Here is a 17,098-nt window from a genome sequence, read left to right as displayed (position 1 = left end):
TCAGTTTTAAATCATATCCTGGTAACTTGATCTCAGTGATTTTGCCTCTTTGAGTAGATACATTTTTATTAATGGACTTCCCAGGTGGCTCAGTGGTAAAGAATCCACCTGCCAGTGCAAGACACAGGTTCAGTCTCTGAGTCAGAAAGATCCCCTGGAGGAGGAAATGGCAACACACTCTAGTATTCTTGCCTGGAAAATCCCATGGACAGAGGAGCCTGGTGGGCTATAGTCCATGCGGTCACAAAAAAGTCAGACACAACTGAGCAACTAAGCATGCATGCATTTTTATTAATAAATATAAATATGCATAAAATGTGTAACTATACTAAATAATATATGTAATTTAAAGTAGATTTCCTTTCTAAATTGAAGGATATTTGATTTACAATATTGCATTAGTTTCAGGTATGCAGCAAAGTGATTCAGTTATATATGTATGTAACTGATTCTTTTCCATTGTAGGTTATTATATGATATTGAATATAGTTCCCCATGCTGTACAGTAGGTCCTAGTTGTTTATCTTTTATATAGAACACTATGTATCTGTTTATCCCCAAATCCTAATTTATCCATCCCCCACCCTTCCGCTTTGGTAACCATAAGTTTGTTTTCTATGTCTGAGTCTGTTTCTGTTTTGTAAATAAGTTCACGTGTATCATCTTTTTTAGATTCCACATAGAAATGATATCATATGATATTTGTCTTTGATTTACTTCACTTTGTATGATAAACTCTAGTTCCATCCATGTTGCTGCAAAAGGCATTATTTCATATATATGTGTTCCTAAGCCATAAAAAACGTATATGAAATAATGCCATTTGCAGCAACATGGATGGAACTAGAGATTATCATTCATATATATGTGTGTGTGTGTGTGTGTGTGTGTGTGTGTATGTAATCTTCTTTATCTATTCAGCTGCCAATGGACACTAAGGTTGTTTCCATGTCTTTGCTATTGTAAATAATTCTGCTATGAACATTGGGGTGCGTGTATCCTTTTGAATTAGAGTTTTTGTTTTTTCCGGAAATATGCCCACAAGTGGGATTGCAGGTTCATGTAGTAACTCTATTTTAGTTTTTTAAGAAACCTCAATACTGTTCTCCATAGTGGCTGCAGCAGTTTACATTTCCATGTACAGTGTAGGAGGGTTCCCTTTTCTCCACACCCTCTTCAGCATTTATTTGTAGACTTTTTGATGATGGCCATTCTGGCTGGTGTGAGATGATACCTCATTGTAGTTTTGATCTGCATTTCTCTAATAATTAGTGATGTTGAGCAGCAGATTGCTTTTTTATTTTTAAAAATTAGTTTATTTTATTTGGAGGACAGTTTTTTTACAATATTGTGATGGTTTTTGCCATATATCAACATAAATCGGCCATAGGTATACATGGACTCAGTGGCAGATCACTTTTGAACATGTTAAAACAGGGATTATATGGGGAAAAAGGGCATAGACCTTTTAAAACCTATTTTCAGGCACAAGGTAGGGCCTTGTACAGTTTTAACTAGATTCAAGGATTGGCACGTTTAAGCTTAGAGTTGAGAAAGTGTCCTGTGTGGAAGTTTCTGGCCTCTCTGGATAACTAAGAGGATGCAGCCACCCCAGGCCCTCCTTTTCTCACTGCAGCCTTCAGATGGGGCACCAGCCTCGGTCTCTGCTCGGTGTTCCTTAGTTGCTGAGGCCATCTTGCTCTCCACTGTGGTCATCTGACTTGTGACCTCTGCTGTAGAATTTACTGCTTATTTTAGAGTCAGTGTGAGAATGAAGCGATAGCCAGGTTTTTTTTTTAATGTTAAAAAATACGGGTATCAAGCACTATAAAATACCATCTGATCCATTTCCCTTCAAATTTTAGGAGAGCATTTATTATACCTCAGGAAAGCAGAAAGATCTGGCTAAAATATAGAAACAATGGAAATCGCCCTTGTGAAGGATATGAGGCATACGTTTAATGTCAAGAAGTTGATTTTTAGTAGTCTTTGTGAGTTTAATCTTAAGTAGAAGGAAAAATAGAAAATTTACATACAATCCATTTATATCAATCGTGATTTTAAATGAGTAACCAAAAAATGCCTCTGTTAACAGTGTAAATCACCAAAACATTTTATTAAAACCACTTTGCAAAAAAACTCATCACTCAATTTCTAAACTTCATTCCTGTGTATACATAGTTTTGACAAAATTGTAGCTAAAATGACACCGCAATAAGCAGCTTTGAATGTGTTCTCTTCTTATTTTTAATTCTTTCTTAGGTTGAGTTCCTAGAGCAGGTTGCTGGTTCAAAGGGGATGAGCATTTTTATGGTTCTTGGTCCGTTTTGCCAAGTTATTCTAAAAAAAGATGTAATTAATTTTTCATTCTGGTAGCTCAGCTGGTGAAGAATCTGCCTTCAATGCAGGAGACCCTGGTTTGATTCCTGGGTCCAGAAGATCCCCTGGAAAAGGGATAGGCTACCCATTCCAGTATTCTTGGGCTTTCCTGGTGACTCAGATGGTAAAGAATCAACCTGCAATGTGGGAGACCTGGGTTTGATCCCTGGGTCAGGAAGATCCCCTGGAGGAGGGCATAGCAACCCACTCCAGTATTCTTGCCTGGAGAATCCCCATGGACAGAGGAGCCTGGCGGGCTACAGTCCATGGGGTCACAGTGAGTTGGACACGACTAAATGACTGAGCACAGCACAGCAGCAAGATATGAAGGTGCCTAGTTTTTCTTTCTTCCCCAAACTCTCCCATGAGTGGGCTTTTGTAATTTTTTAGTTATTTGCATAAAAAGTACTCAGTGCGATTGTGTATCTCGAAATTAACTAAAATTTAGATGTTTGTATCGTTAGCTACTTTTGTATAATAAGCCATCCGAAAACTTAGTGGTTTAAACAAAAACCATTTCTTATTTCTCACGAGTCTGTAGTTTCTCAGGACTGTTCTGCTCATCTGTGATGGCTGCAGCTGATCTTGATGGGGATTGCTCTGATGTGAGCCGTCAGTTGGTGGGTTGGCTGGGAGCTGGCTGGTCTAGGATGGCTGATGAGCCATCACAAGTAGGCTCTTTCCCATGTGGCCTTTTTCAAACAGGCTAGCCCAGGATTCTCCACATGCTATGGAAATGTTCCAGGAGAGTGAGGGCCACTTGACACCTTGTCTGAGAGCTGGCACTTGAACACTTCTGTCACATTCTATTAGGGGGAAAAAAAGGCAAACTCACGTTCAAGATCTGGGGAAAAATAAACTCTATCTATTGATAGCAACAACTCTCAGTTCAGTTAAGTTGCTCAGTCATGTCCAACTCTTTGAGACCCCATGGACTGCAGCACACCAGGCCTCCCTGTCCATCACCAACTCCCGGAGTATACTCAAACTCATGTCCATTGAGTCAGTGATGCCATCCAACCATCTCATCCGCTGTTGTCCCCTTCTCCTCCCGCCTTCAGTCTTTCCCAGCATCAGGGTCTTTTCCAATGAGTCAGCTGTTCGCATTAGGGAGCCAAAGTATTGGAGCTTCAGCTTCGGCATCAGTCCTTCCAATGAACACTCAGGACTGATCTCCTTTAGGATGGACTGGTTGGATCTCCTTGCTGTCCAAGCAACTCTCAAGAGTCTTCTCCAACACCACAGTACAAAAGCATCAATTCTTTGGCACTCAGCTTTCTTTATAGTCCCAACTCTCACATCCATACATGACTACTGGAAAAACCATAGCTTTAACTAGACAGACCTTTGTTGGCAAAGTAATGTCTCTGCTTTTTAATAAGCTGTCTAGGTTGGTCATAACTTTTCTTCCAAGGAACAATCATCTTTTAATTTCATGGGTGCAGTCATCATCTGCAGTGATTTTGGAGCCCAAAAAAGTAGTTTCTCACTGTTACCATTCTTTCTCCATCTACTTGCCATGAAGTGATGGGACCGGATGCCTTGATCTTAGTTTTGTGACTGTTGAGTTTTAAGCCAACTTTTTCACTCTCCTTCTTCACTTTCATCAAGAGGCTCTTTAGTTCTTCTTCACTTTCTGCCATAAGGGTGATATCATCTTCATATCTGAGATTATTGATATTTCTCCCGGCAATCTTGATTCTGGCTTGTGCTTTATGCAGTCCTGCATTTCTCATGATGTACTCTGCATATAAGTTAAATAAGCAGGGTGACAATATACAGCCTTGACGTACTCCTTTCCCAATTTGGAACCAGTCTGTTGTTCCATGTCCAGTTCTAACTGTTGCTTCTTGACCTGCATACAGATTTCTCAAGAGGCAGGTCAAGTGGTCTGGTATTCCCATTCCTTTAAGAATTTTCCACAGTTTGTTGTGATCCACACAGTCAAAGGCTTTGGCATAGTCAATAAAGGAGAAGTAGATGTTTTTCTGGAACTCTCTTATTTTTCTAGATCTAACGGATGTTGGCAATTTGATCTCTGGTTCTTCTGCCTTTTCTAAATCCAGCTTGAACATCTGGAAGTTCACGTACTGTTGAAGGCTGGCTTGGAAAATTTTGAGCATTACTTTGCTAGTGTGTGAGATGAGTGCAGTTGTGTGGTAGTTTGCGCATTCTTTGGCATTGCCTTTCTTTGGGATTGGAATGAAAACTGACCTTTTCCAGTCCTGTGGCCACTGCTGAGTTTTCCAAATTTGCTGAGCATCATCTTTTAGGATTTGAAATAGTTCAGCTGGAGTTCCATCACCTTCACTAGCTTTGTTCGTAGTGATGCTTCCTAAGGCCCACTTGACTTCACATTCCAGGATGTCTGGCTCTAGGTGAGTGATCACACCGTCATGATTACCTGGGTCATGATGATCTTTTTTGTATAGTTCTTCTGTGTATTGTTGCCACCTCTGCCTAATATCTTCTGCTTCTGTTAGGTCCATACCATTTTTGTTCTTATTGTTCCCATCTTTGCATGAAAAGTTCCCTTGGTATCTCTCATTTTCTTGAAGAGATCTCTAGCCTTTTCCATTCTATTTTCCTCTGTTTCTTTGCACTGATCACTGAGGAAGTCTTTCTTATCTCTCCTTGCTATTCTTTGGAACTCTGCATTCAAATGTGTATATCATTTCTTTTCTTCTTTGCCTTTCACTTCTCTTCTCTTCATAACTGTTTGTAAGGCCTCCTCAGACAACCATTATTCCTTTTTTTTAATGTTTTTTTTTTTTCTTTATTTATTTATTTATTTATTTTTTCAGTGGGTTTTGTCATACATTGATATGAATCAGCCGTAGATTTACATGTATTCCCCATCCCTATCCCCCCTCCCACCTCCCTCTCCACCCGATTCCTCTGGGTCTTCCCAGTGCACCAGGCCCGAGCACTTGTCTCATGCATCCCTATATGCAAAACAGAAAAAGAGACACAGAAGTACAGAACAGACTTTTGAACTCTGTGGGAGAAGGAGAGGGTGGGATGTTTCGAAAGAACAGCATGTATATTATCTATGGTGAAACAGATCACCAGCCCAGGTGGGATCCATTATTCCTTTTTGCATTATTTTTCTTGGAGATGGTCTTGATCACTGCCTCCTGTACAATGTCACCAACCTCCATCTCTAAGTCATGTTACAAAGCATGTGGATACAGGGAGGGGTGGAAAATCAGCATCATTTTTGCAGCTGTTAGACTGCAGTAGTCAGTATTGTCCTTCAAACTCCCATCTTTCAAAGCTCTATACCTGTTCCAGTGATGTACCCAGTTATTTCAAAAAAAGAGCCTTTCTCAGAATTTAAGCCAATTAAGAAAATCACTTTGTTCTTTCTAGCCATCCATTTTATACATCATTCTTGAGTCTAGTTTATTTTTGATGATTTTGAAATATCAAATCCACAATAAAACAATTTCAAAATTGACCTCCATCAAGACTATTTAAAAGAATATAGCCCAGACTTTGAAATCAAGCAAAGCATTCTAAAATGTTTAAAACAACGGCAGTATCCTTGGAGTACTGGAGACCCTGACAAACTGGTTACCTTGAAGTGATTAGCTATTTTGTGTATATTTTTTCTGGAACATTTGTTAAAGCCTTGCTTTAAAAATATACCTATTGACTACAGATAAATTTGGGGGTTCAGTGTATCTTAATTGAATATCAACCTCCTTTTTCTCCTTAAGGAGTTTAGTGTTGACTTATTTGGGTTGCAAATTGCAGCAAACTGACTGGATTTTGTCTTCATTTCACTCTCTAGATAATGTTTTTGGAGAAGGAGCACATGTTTATTCTCATATCATCCCAGTTCAGTATTGCTGTCATAAGGATTTGTAGAACCTAATGTTTTAGATATTACTTTTAGTAAAGTGTAAAGTGTTAGTCGCTCAGTTGTGTCTGACTCTTTGCAACCCCGTGGACTGTAGTCTGCCAGGCTCCTCTGTCCATGGGATTCTCCAGGCAAGAATACTGGCGTGGGTGGCCATGCCATCCTCCTCCAGGGGATCTTCCTGACCCAAGGATTGAACCTGCGTCTCTTATGTCTCCTGCATTGGCAGGTGGGTTCTTTACCACTAGTGCCACCTGGGAAGCTCAGACACTGCGTTTAGTGGCTTTTAAAAAACCAGTGTATACAAACTTTGTCCTCTAAAGGGAGTTGACTTGAGTGGTCTTTCAGGAACAGTGATAAAAGAATTCTGTGCCTATAAAGTTAACCAAAATTTAGCAGTAAATCTTGCCTGAGAGTTTCCATCATCTGGCCATACATGTTTGGATTTAAATCTCCTTGAAGTTAACATTAATGAGAAACTCAGGTGATACAGACTCTGAATACATGCATTACATTAGAAAAGAAAATTCCTTTATTGAGAAGTGCTATTTGGAGTCAGCAAAGAGGAGCAGAAATCCCTAATTGCCAGTATCAGTGATCTTATGTTGGGACAGCCTAAGAGAGCTTGTTCACATGAAATGCCAGCAAGCACTCGTGTTTGGACATTTTTCTATTCCCAAAGTAGAGGGTAGATTCTCCTTGTCATTCACTAGAAGAGGCTGTTTTCTCTTCCCTTGATCTAAAAGTTCAATTTAGTGAAGGTCAACAGCCTGGAGAAATGAGAATAGATTATGTCTGCGTAAGACTTCGAAACCAACCTGGACGAAGGATGTTACATCAGTTGCCTGGGTTAGAACTGTCAGCTGGTGCATGTCCATGCATGTGCTACATGTATTTTCTCGTGGCCCTGTTTCTGTGTCATCCCCAGCAGGTTTTTCTGCGACTTTATATTTCAGCTCAATTATACAACAGACTAGAGATTTGAAATCTTGGAGTGTTAATGTATTGTTGTTCAGTCGCTAAGTCACATCCAACTCTCTGTGACCCCATGAACTGCAGCACTCCAGGCTTTCCTGTCCTTCACTATCTCCCAGAATTTGTTCAAACTCATTTCCATTGAGTCAGTGATGCCACCCAATCATCTCATCCTCTGTTGCCTCCTTCTCCTGCCCTCAATCTTTCCCAGCATCAGGGTCTTTTCTAGTGAGTTGGCTCTTTGCATCAGGTGGCCAAAGTATTGGAGCTTCAGCATCAGTCCTTCCAATGAATATTCAGGGTTGATTTCCTAGGATTTCAGTAGGATTGACTGGTTTGATCTCCTTGCAGTCAGAGGGACTCTCGAAGAGTTTTCTCCAGCACCACAGTTCGAAAGCATCAATTTTTTGGCGCTCAGCCTTCTTTATGGTCCAACTCTCACATCCATATGTGAGTACTGGAAAAATCATAGCTTTGACAAGATGGACCTTTGTTGGCAAAGTGGTGTCTCTGCTTTTTAATATTCTGTCTAGGTTGGTCATAGCTTTTCTTCCAAGGAGCAAGCGTCATTTAATTTCATGGTTGCAGTCACTGACTGCAGTGATTTTGGAGCCCAAGAAAATGAAATTTGCCACTGTTTCCACTTTTTCCCCATCTGTTTGCCATGAAGTGATGGAACCAGGTGCCATGATCTTAGTTTTTTGAATGTTGAGTTTTAAGCCACTTTCTCACTCTCCTCTTTCACCCTCACCAAGAGGCTTTTTAGTTATTTTTTGCTTTCTGCCATTAGAATGATATCATCTGCATATCTGAGATTGTTGATATTTCTCCTAGCAATCTTGATTCCAGCTTGTGAGTCATCCAGCATGGCATTTCCCATGATGTGCTCTGCATATAAGTTAAATAAACAGGGTGACACTTTTCCAATTTTGAACCACTCCGTTGATCCATGTCCAGTTGTAAATGTTGCTTCTGTCCTGCATACAGTCTTCTCAGGAGACAGGTATGGTTGTCTGGTATTCCCATCACTTTAACAATTTTCTGTGGTTTGTTGTGATCCACATAGTCAAAGGCTTTAGTGCAGTCAATGAAGCAGGAGTAGTTTTTTTTTTTTTGGAATTACCTTGCTTTTTCTGTGATCCAACAGATTTTGGCAATTTGATCTCTGGTTCCTCCTCTGCCTTTTCTAAATCCAGCTTGTATATCTGGAAGTTCTTAGTTCACATACTGTTAAAGCCTAGCTTGAAGGATTTGGGGCATAGTCTTGCTAGCATGTGAAATGAGCACAATTGTAAACTAGTTTGAACATCCTTTGGCATTGCCTTTCTTTGTGATTGGAATGAAAACTGACCTTTTCCAATCCTGTGGTCACTGCTGAGTTTTCCAAATTTGATGGCATATTGAGTGCAGCACTTTAATAGTATTATCTTTTAGGATATTAAATAACTCAGTTGGAATTTCATCACCTCCCCTAGCTTTGTTCATAGCAATGCTTCCTAAGACCCTCTTGACTTCACACTCCAGACTGTCTGGCTCTAGTGACCACACCATTGTGGTTAACTGGGTCATTAGGAACTTTTTTGTACAGTTCTTCTGTGTATTCTTGCCACCTCTTCTTAATCTCTTCTGCTTCTGTTATATCCTTGCTCTTTCTGTCCTTTATCTTGCCTCTCTTGTATGAAATATTCCCTTAGTATCTCTAATTTTCTTGAAGAGATCTCTAGTCTTTCCCATTCTATTGTTTTCCTATATTTCTTTGCATTCACTTAAGAAGCCTTTCTTATCTCTGCTTACTATTTTCTGGAACTCTGGATTTAGTTGGAACTCTGCACATCTTTCCCATTCTCCTTTGCCTTTTCCTTCTCTTCTTTTCTCAGCTATTTGTAAGACCTCCTGTATGGGCAAGCCATTTAATTTTCCTGAATCCACTGAATGTCTCTATCTACAAAACAGGCTTGAAAATACTTACTCACAGGTTGCTTCAGGAACCAAATGAGATAAAGTAGGATAAACGATAGCCACAGCTTATAGTGATTGAGAACTTGTTGTGTGCGGGGCACTCTTCTAAGGACTCCGCCCATTTACTCCTTCCTAAAATCCTATTGTTTCTATTTTACAGTTAAGGAAACTGAGACACAGTCTATAGAAACTCTCTGAAACCTCTAAAACACATTAAACAAATGTTAGCTCTCACCTTAATTCTCCTGGTAGTGTATATTTCCCTATCAGTTTGACCTAAATCCGACAAATGCTAGCACCATTCAAAAGCTGAACCTGTGTTTCCCTCCCTTGGTACCCTAACAGATCCTTTTTACCATCTCAGGTTTCCTGTGGATACCATGACGGTCACGGTGGTGTATGATAACTCAGAGGCCACAGAACTGTGCGCAGCTCAGCACCTCTACCTCAAGCCCATAGCAAAGCTGATGATCAATGTGTTGCTCCCTGAGAGCCCGGAACCCTCGAGACCCGTCTCTAACTGGGAAGTTCTGGACCAACTGAAGAGCCTGATTTGTCCTGACCAGTTCACCACTGTGCGGCTCGCCAAAAGCACCAGGGACTTCATCCGATTTGAGGGGGAGGCGGAAACGCGAAGCTTGGTTCAAATCCTGAAGGCCAAGTTGCATGGGAAGATCATCAAGCTAAACGGCTTGGAAACAGACTTAAAAGTCATGGTGACAGATGCCCAGGGAGAGTGGGAGCACTTCCCCAAGGAAAATGGGGCCACTCTGATGGGTGATGGGTCTGAAGAGCAGGACCACGATAAGAGCCCCAATTCCATATACTTCGAAGGCCTGCCCTGCAAGTGGTTTGCTCCCAAAGGTTCCAGTGGAGAGAAGCCGTGTGAAGAGATCCTTCGGGTGGTCTTTGAAAGCTTTGGGAAGATCAAGAATGTAGATATCCCGATGCTCGACCCCTACCGAGAGGTCATAACCAGTGGGAGCTTTGGGGGGTTCAACTTTGGCTTGCAGACGTTCGAGGCATTTATACAGTACCAAGAGTCAACTGACTTCTTAAAGGCCATGGAGTCCCTCCGCGGGATGAAGCTGATGCTTAAAGGAGATGATGGGAAAGCTCTGGCATGTAACATCAAGGTAAGGAGCAGCCAGGGTATTATAAAAAATTTTTTTTCCCCATGGTTCAAGTGGTCTTGAGTAAAAGCTAGAAGGAAGCCTCTGGAACAGATTTCCTTAGACCACCCTGGAGGCTCTGATCAAGAGCTTATGTAAAGATTTATGTTGTCATTAATAAATGGGTGTTTTCTGGGGACCAAGTATCATCATGATTGGGGCATTCTCCTACTGTCAGCCATGCTGCCAGCTGTGGCTTGAAGTGATGGTTGTTATAGTTCGGGGCTCTGCCCAGCTCCTTGGGGGACATTAAAGGATTCTTCATGGTCCTTATGGAACCATCTCATATGCTTCTTCTGTTTGACAAGTTGCTGGGAAAGGGCAACATGCAGCTTGAAACAAGAAAGGCAGTTTATTCCCTCTTTGCTATTGGGGTCACAGTTTACTATACTTTAATGATGACTGTCAGGTAAATTCTAAAACATAAGCCCAACAAACCTGGCTCCTTTCCTTTCAAAGTCATTCTGTCTATCTAGCATGAAGACAGCTTCATGACTGTCTGAATGCCTGGTCATCTTGTTCTTGAAACCTTAATGCAGCTAAACCCTTTTTCTCTAAATCAGTCTTTAGTGTGAATTTGAACTTTCAGCTTCAGTAGCTTCAGGTGTGTGTGTGTGTGTGTGTGTGTGTGTGTGTGTGTGTGTATGTTGTGTGTGAGGCTACTTGGGTTAAAATATATGTTTGAAAATTATGAGCTATTCAGTCTGACAAAAGATCTAGCAAATCCTATAACAACCACCCACATACCACTGCAGCTTAAAAAATAAAGCATTACCAGTGGAATGAGAACATGTTCCCCTTTGTGTACCATCCTCAGTCAAGGCTGCTCACTCCCCTCAAAGGTAACTGTGATGGTGAATTTGGTGGTTGTCTCTCATGCATATTTAAATAGCTACTTCTGCATCCTTATATTTTTTAGGCAAATTTATTTGTAGTGCCTCAATCTGGCTTTTACTTACTTTTGAGATTTGCAAAGTTGTTTAATAATCACTATAGTCAGATCTTGTATCTCTTTTGGTCAATTTTCCTACATCTTTGCTCCCCCCACCCCATTTCTGGGCTGGTTTTGTCTCTGCTGATTTAAAAAATATTATTAATATCTCAGTTAATCAGTATAACAAACCAGAAGCAATATACTCACATACCTTAGAACTTGTGTCCATAAGGGCACAATGATGCTGCATATGGCTGTCAGGTGAGTTCCTCAAAGGTTCTGCCAAAGAAAGTTCTAGAAACCCCACAAGAACAGTTTGAGAGATGACTGAGAGTCAGTGTAACTATCTGGGTATTGGGATGCATCGAAGGCATTTTTAATTCACTTGGTTTGGCATTGCCAGCTACAGATTAGTTTTAGCTCTCTGGTCTGGGACATATTCAGCCAGCGGGCAAACTTTTCTAATGATACTTTGAATTGTTTGAGAGCAGGTTATGTTTGATACAACAAAACACTTCAGCGAAGGAGCTATAAAGAAGAGAAATCAAGAAAGACTGAAATTACAAGAGTTGGAGGAAGAGAGGAAAAAAGCAAAGAAAAGAGAAGAGGAAGAGGCTGAAAGGTGAGGAGACCAAGTTCAACAAAGAGCGTTGTTGTTGTTTTTTGTCTATTTTTAAACTTTTGGTTATGGATTTATCTCTTCAGGTGAATGGGTTCACTTAATAGATAGCATGATGGGGGGAGCAGGAATTGGTGCCCATTAGAAAATTGCTGTCTTTCCGTTACACTGTTACAAAACCAAAAGGAGAAAGCAGTGAAAAACAAGATACTTTAAAAGTATGCTTTTCAGGAGGAACAAGTAATGAGGAATAGTAGGACCAACCAGATTAGGTTGTCTAGGAGTTAATAATCATTAAAAAAAAAAAGGCCAGGTACTTTTAGCATGAAAATTCTAGCCTGCCAACTTACAAGTTTCACCAGTTTACCTAAATTTACCAAATATTACTTTGCCTATCCATTGAAATTTTGGGGAAAATTCTTTTCTGTTTTGGAAAAGATTTTCTTTCATAAGATGATCCATAATCAAACTAACCCAGAAAGATCTGTTGAGACCATTTTTCTTGTTGGCTCAAGTTCTTTCTGTGAATTTAAGGAGCCTCTGTATTTACTTCTTTGAGCTTACCATTGTTTCCCAGTTTAGGAGCTTGAGACTAGAAAGGGCCATTGGATTGTCAAGGGTTTGCCAAGAAGGGACAACTGGACCAGAACTACAGGGCTCCCCAAACCAGTTTTGCCTTCTTCCTGGCTCCTCCCCTTGCAGGTTTATTCTTCTAGCCTTTTATGCAAATTTAGGAGTTTAAGAGTAGTTTTCCATGTGCCTCTCAACGTTTTTTGGTTGGCGGAGTGCTAGGAGTTACTTAAGGTCATGGCTGTGAAACTTGGCCAGAAGCTGATCCCAGTAAAGGTAATGATTCCTCCCAAATTTCCAGATCGATCATGCAGTTGAGCTCATCCTCCAGTTTGGGGCTTGGTCATCTCTCAGGCAATTGTCCTCCCCTGCCCTTACCCCACCCCCACCCCCACCCCCATCCCCATGCTTCTATGAGAGCCTAACCAAAACATCTTAAATATTCAGAAAACAGCAGAAAAATAAGCCCAGATTCTTCTAAACCAGCCTGTTTTTATGATAATGTACTGGGTGGCTCAGATGGTAAAGAATCTGCCTGCAATGTGGGAGACCCAGGTGCAATCCCTGGGTTGGGAAGATCCCCTGGAGAAAGGAATTACCTGCTCCAGTATTCTTGCCTAGAGAATTCCATGGACAGAGGAGCCTAGCAGACTACAGTTCATGGGGTCACAGAGTGTCAGACATGACTGAGTGACTAACACTTCACTGTGTTAAGGAATGTGCACCAAAGACCAGTTCTCACCTTTAAGATTTTCTGAATGCCTTGACTTACTTTCATTTGTGTCTGTGTGACCAGCTCAGGGGAGGTTTTGATCTCAAGAGAAATGGAATCATCCCTGCAAAAGCTAGATCCCATAGTCCCTGCTTTTGGTTTGAGAAAGTTGGAGGGTTGGGGGGGGGGGGGTTGAGGCCCCTCCTTTGAATTCAGTAGTCTTCTTTGTTTATTTTTTAAATACACTCTCTCTGCATGAGGTCTCCTGTACATGTTTCTAACTGACCAACTTAGTTACGCATCTCTCCCCTTGACTGATAGTCACAGTGTCTTTTGTCTAATGTCGAGCCCTGGGGTGTTGTAGCTGGAGATTTTGGGGAACTCCTGCCAGGGAGGAGGTAGTAGGGAGGAGAGTAACCTGTTTGCCCAATAAACACCTTCTGAAGGCTTCACTCTCTTAATCATTCTCCAGAAAAAGAAAAGAGGAGAGGAAGGTCCAGGAAAAGAGGAGAAAGGCCAGAGTCAAGAGACGCACCCAGAAGGAAAGGGACAGGCACCGGCAAAGGAGACAGAAGGACAGCGCCAAAGTGGAGGCCCAACCAGGGTCCAACTCTTCCGAGGACCTGGAGAAGAGGAAGATCCCACTGACCCAGAGGCAGCTGGAGGCCCTCTACCTGATGCGGGCACTCCTGAGGAAAATTGTAGTAAGGCTCTTGCCCCTTGTTCTTTGGTTTGGGTAGCTAGTGACCTCTCTGAGTCATCATGGCCTTTACTTTGAAACAGCAGCCTATTGTTTAACCAGTGGCTGTGGAAGACTTACTGTATTTGTTGAGGTTTGTTTTCAATAGGCTGGTCTCTAACAACCACAATTTTGCCTTGACCAAAGGGATACTCAGATTCTCTGAAGGGGTTGGTCTCACCTCCACCATCTGGCGTGCACGCACACACAGACACTTTGTTTCTCAACTTTGAGATGATCTAATTTAGAGCAGTGTACCTTGTGCACCTACTCTTCTAAGCTCCTACTGGAGGTAACAGAAAACGCCAGGAGGAGGGATGTGGACTTTGTAATCCTTCATTACCTTTCACTGGCCATTCATCAGTGACAAGACTGGATGGGAAAGGAGGCCCTTGAACAGACATGTTAGTCTAGTCTTCAACTGTTTGCTAAGGAATATCTCACATCACAGGCCAGTTGTTTGGAGAGTTTCAGTTGGGGAAGTTTTTGTTCTCCCACTTACTGACCTCCTAAAGATAACCAGACTCAGCAGATGCCCCAGAGTAAAGACCAAAGCGTTCATTTGAAAAGCCACATTCAGCGTTCTTAAACACCAAGAGTGAATAGCATTCATTTTCGGTAGATTTGATTTTAGGTATATTTGCCATCTCACCTGTTTTTTTTTTTTCTAATTGGTATGGCCCATCAAACTGCATTGAAATCAGGATCAGAAAAACCTCCATTTATTTTGACAATAAGGCGAGCTGGATCTTTTTTAGTTTGCCTTAATGACTGCCAAAAGTGACTTCTTTTGAAGAATTCCTCTCTTTCAATGTGTGTGGTACCAAATTTGAATCCCAAGTCCTGGGTAAGCTCTGAGCCCTGATTTGTGCTGAGTGTCAGTGGGAGCTCAGTACAAGCTCTCCCAGCAGGGTAGGGGCCATAGGCCACACCTTTCACCTGCCCTGCAGTCATGGACAGCAGAGAACACCATTGTCACAGCCATATTTTCTACTTGCTATCTTGTTTCCAACCGAGGTGGGCAAGTCAGAGGCATGCTCACTTGTAATCCATAGGAAGAAGCCGGAATAAAACCCAAAAAGGCAGTTTGGCTTTTACAAAGCCAACTGACCCTTTAAGACACATATTTCACCCACCAGTCTTTTCTTGTTCTAGGACTGTAGCCCCAGGGAGCACTATAGAACATTTCTTATTCCTCTTCATGTTCCCACCCTCGAGCACAATACCTGGAACAGTAAGTAGACCCATCAATTTGTGAACAAAGGAAAAAAGGATTATGTGCTTTTAAAGGTATGTAAACCGGGGTGCCTTTTAACATAAGGACAGGCACAGACCTAGTCAAAGCAGCTCCTATTAGATGGAAACATTTAATTTTGTACCTCCTGTTTCTTCAGTGTGCTATTATTCCTAATTTGGATCTACCCTAGGTGTAGTTAGAAACCTCTTCAGAACAGTGCTATATAGCCCAGTTTTCTTTGAGATTTTTAACCTGTTGAGCTTTTCATGTGAGATTTTTAACCTTTATCTTTGAAGGAGTCTGAAGAATTTTACCCACGGAAGGCGAATGTTGCAGGCTCCAAAGCTCATCATGCTCCAGAGACTGTGTCAGGAACTCTGAAGAAAGAAGAACCAAACACTCAGTATCTTCAAAATCAGGAGGAAATGCTAAGATACCACGTTTCCAAGTCAGATTACAAACGTAAACGAAAAATGAAGAAAAGGGCTAGAGCTCACTTACGTAAATCTTCCCACCACCTTGGGGGGAAAAAAATAAGATATTCAGCAAGAAAAGAGAGAGCTGGAAAATCATTAACTGATGAATATAATAACAGTTTGAGCTGTGACCAGAATTCCTTGCAAATTATAATGACTCAAAGTCAATATCTTGAGAAAGAAGACCAGCATGGTTCTAATACCTCCTATTCTTCCAGATTCCTTGAGAGAGACCATAGCAGGAAACAGAAGATCTATGAAACAGATGAATTTATTGACTATCTTTTAAACCATTATCAAACTCCAGAATATGCCCGCATCTGCCTAGAACCAAGTCACATAACAAGCACATGTCAGTGGAAGAGAACTGTCCTTGTGAAAGGAAATAGCTTTCAAATCAATTTGAGAAAACATAAGCATCACTCAACCAGTTTGAGCCAAATGCAACATCTAGATAGGAGAGAACAAGTACAAGAAGATGATTTCTGGACAAATCTTTCTTGGGATCCTGAGCATATATCACAAAAGAAAAGAAAAACGGATTATGCTGAAGAATGTACAAAGAAGTTTAAGCATCATTTTAAGGACACAGCCAGTAAAGCTGGTGATTGCCTGTCCCCAGCTGATGAAAAGAGCCATCTTTTGGAAAAGACTCATGCTTACCAAGTCCAGGATCCCGTATCCACAAGTCAAAGCCAAGTTTCCTCATCTAAGAGGTCAGCAGACTTTGATTTGAAGTTGAGAGATTTCTTAGAGGAAATTAGCAGTGATTCTGAATGTCTCAGTGATAATCTTAGTGTAAACAAAGAGAAGAAAAAGAAGTCTGTGGCCACGTATGATAGCTGCCCAGAAAAGGGATGTCTTGATGCTGATGAAATCATCACTTGTGATACAGAAATTATGTCAAGTCAGCAGGCCTTGTATGCAGAGGGGAAACATGATGGGGAGGAAAAATACTCTGAACACAAGCTTAGGAAACCAGGCAGGAGGTCCACTTATGAACTGAGATGTTCGTGGCTTGAGGGTAAAAACAATTCCATTAGAAATGAGAACAGCAACAGCAAAGAGAAGGAAATACTGGCCCCCCAGTACTTATTTGATGAAAGCCACCACCACAAGTCCAGTGCCAGTGATCAGTTAGACTCTGTCATAGGAAAGAGGAGGCAGTTTAGTGACAGTGCATTTGACCACAGAGTTAACTATAGGCTCTTTCAAGTGCCAGTAACATCATCAAAAAGTGCAAATGCTTCATATTTGTGGGGTTTTCCCAAAAGAAGAGAGATACCTTGGAGGTCAGAATATAACTGGGATGCAGGAAAGATGAAAAGACGTGAGTATTCTGGAGATTTCATGCTGAATTCTGGTAGTTACTACATTAGACATAACAGTCTGGAGCGCATTGACTATAGAAGCTATTTAAGAAACAACTTCACCAGTTCTTTTTATTTTCAAACGTTTTGA

The 17,098-nt window shown here is 41.2% G+C and overlaps 1 protein-coding gene across 1 annotated transcript; it reads left to right on the top strand.

Moving 5' to 3' along the window:
* Nucleotides 1-9,558: 9,558 nt before the first annotated feature.
* Nucleotides 9,559-17,098, top strand: LOC133051882 (A-kinase anchor protein 17B-like). Its single transcript, XM_061136554.1, has 4 exons — nt 9,559-10,314; nt 11,776-11,906; nt 13,658-13,889; nt 15,458-17,098. The coding sequence occupies exons 1-4, from the start codon at nt 9,559-9,561 to the stop codon at nt 17,096-17,098; spliced, it is 2,760 nt and encodes a 919-aa protein (XP_060992537.1).

This window comes from Dama dama, chromosome X, assembly GCF_033118175.1.
Source record: "Dama dama isolate Ldn47 chromosome X, ASM3311817v1, whole genome shotgun sequence".
Lineage (NCBI taxonomy): Eukaryota > Metazoa > Chordata > Mammalia > Artiodactyla > Cervidae > Dama > Dama dama.
Note: the sequence above shows the minus strand (reverse complement) of the source record. Positions and strands in the feature narration are given on the sequence as shown.

Bases quoted from the DNA above. Each gene is read 5' to 3' on its own strand.
- LOC133051882 (XM_061136554.1), top strand. From the start codon at position 9,559: ATGACGGTCACGGTGGTGTATGATAACTCAGAGGCCACAGAACTGTGC. The intron at 11,907-13,657 runs GTGAGGAGACCA...ATCATTCTCCAG, and splicing joins GAAGAGGAAGAGGCTGAAAG to AAAAAGAAAAGAGGAGAGGA. The intron at 13,890-15,457 runs GTAAGGCTCTTG...TTATCTTTGAAG, and splicing joins CACTCCTGAGGAAAATTGTA to GAGTCTGAAGAATTTTACCC.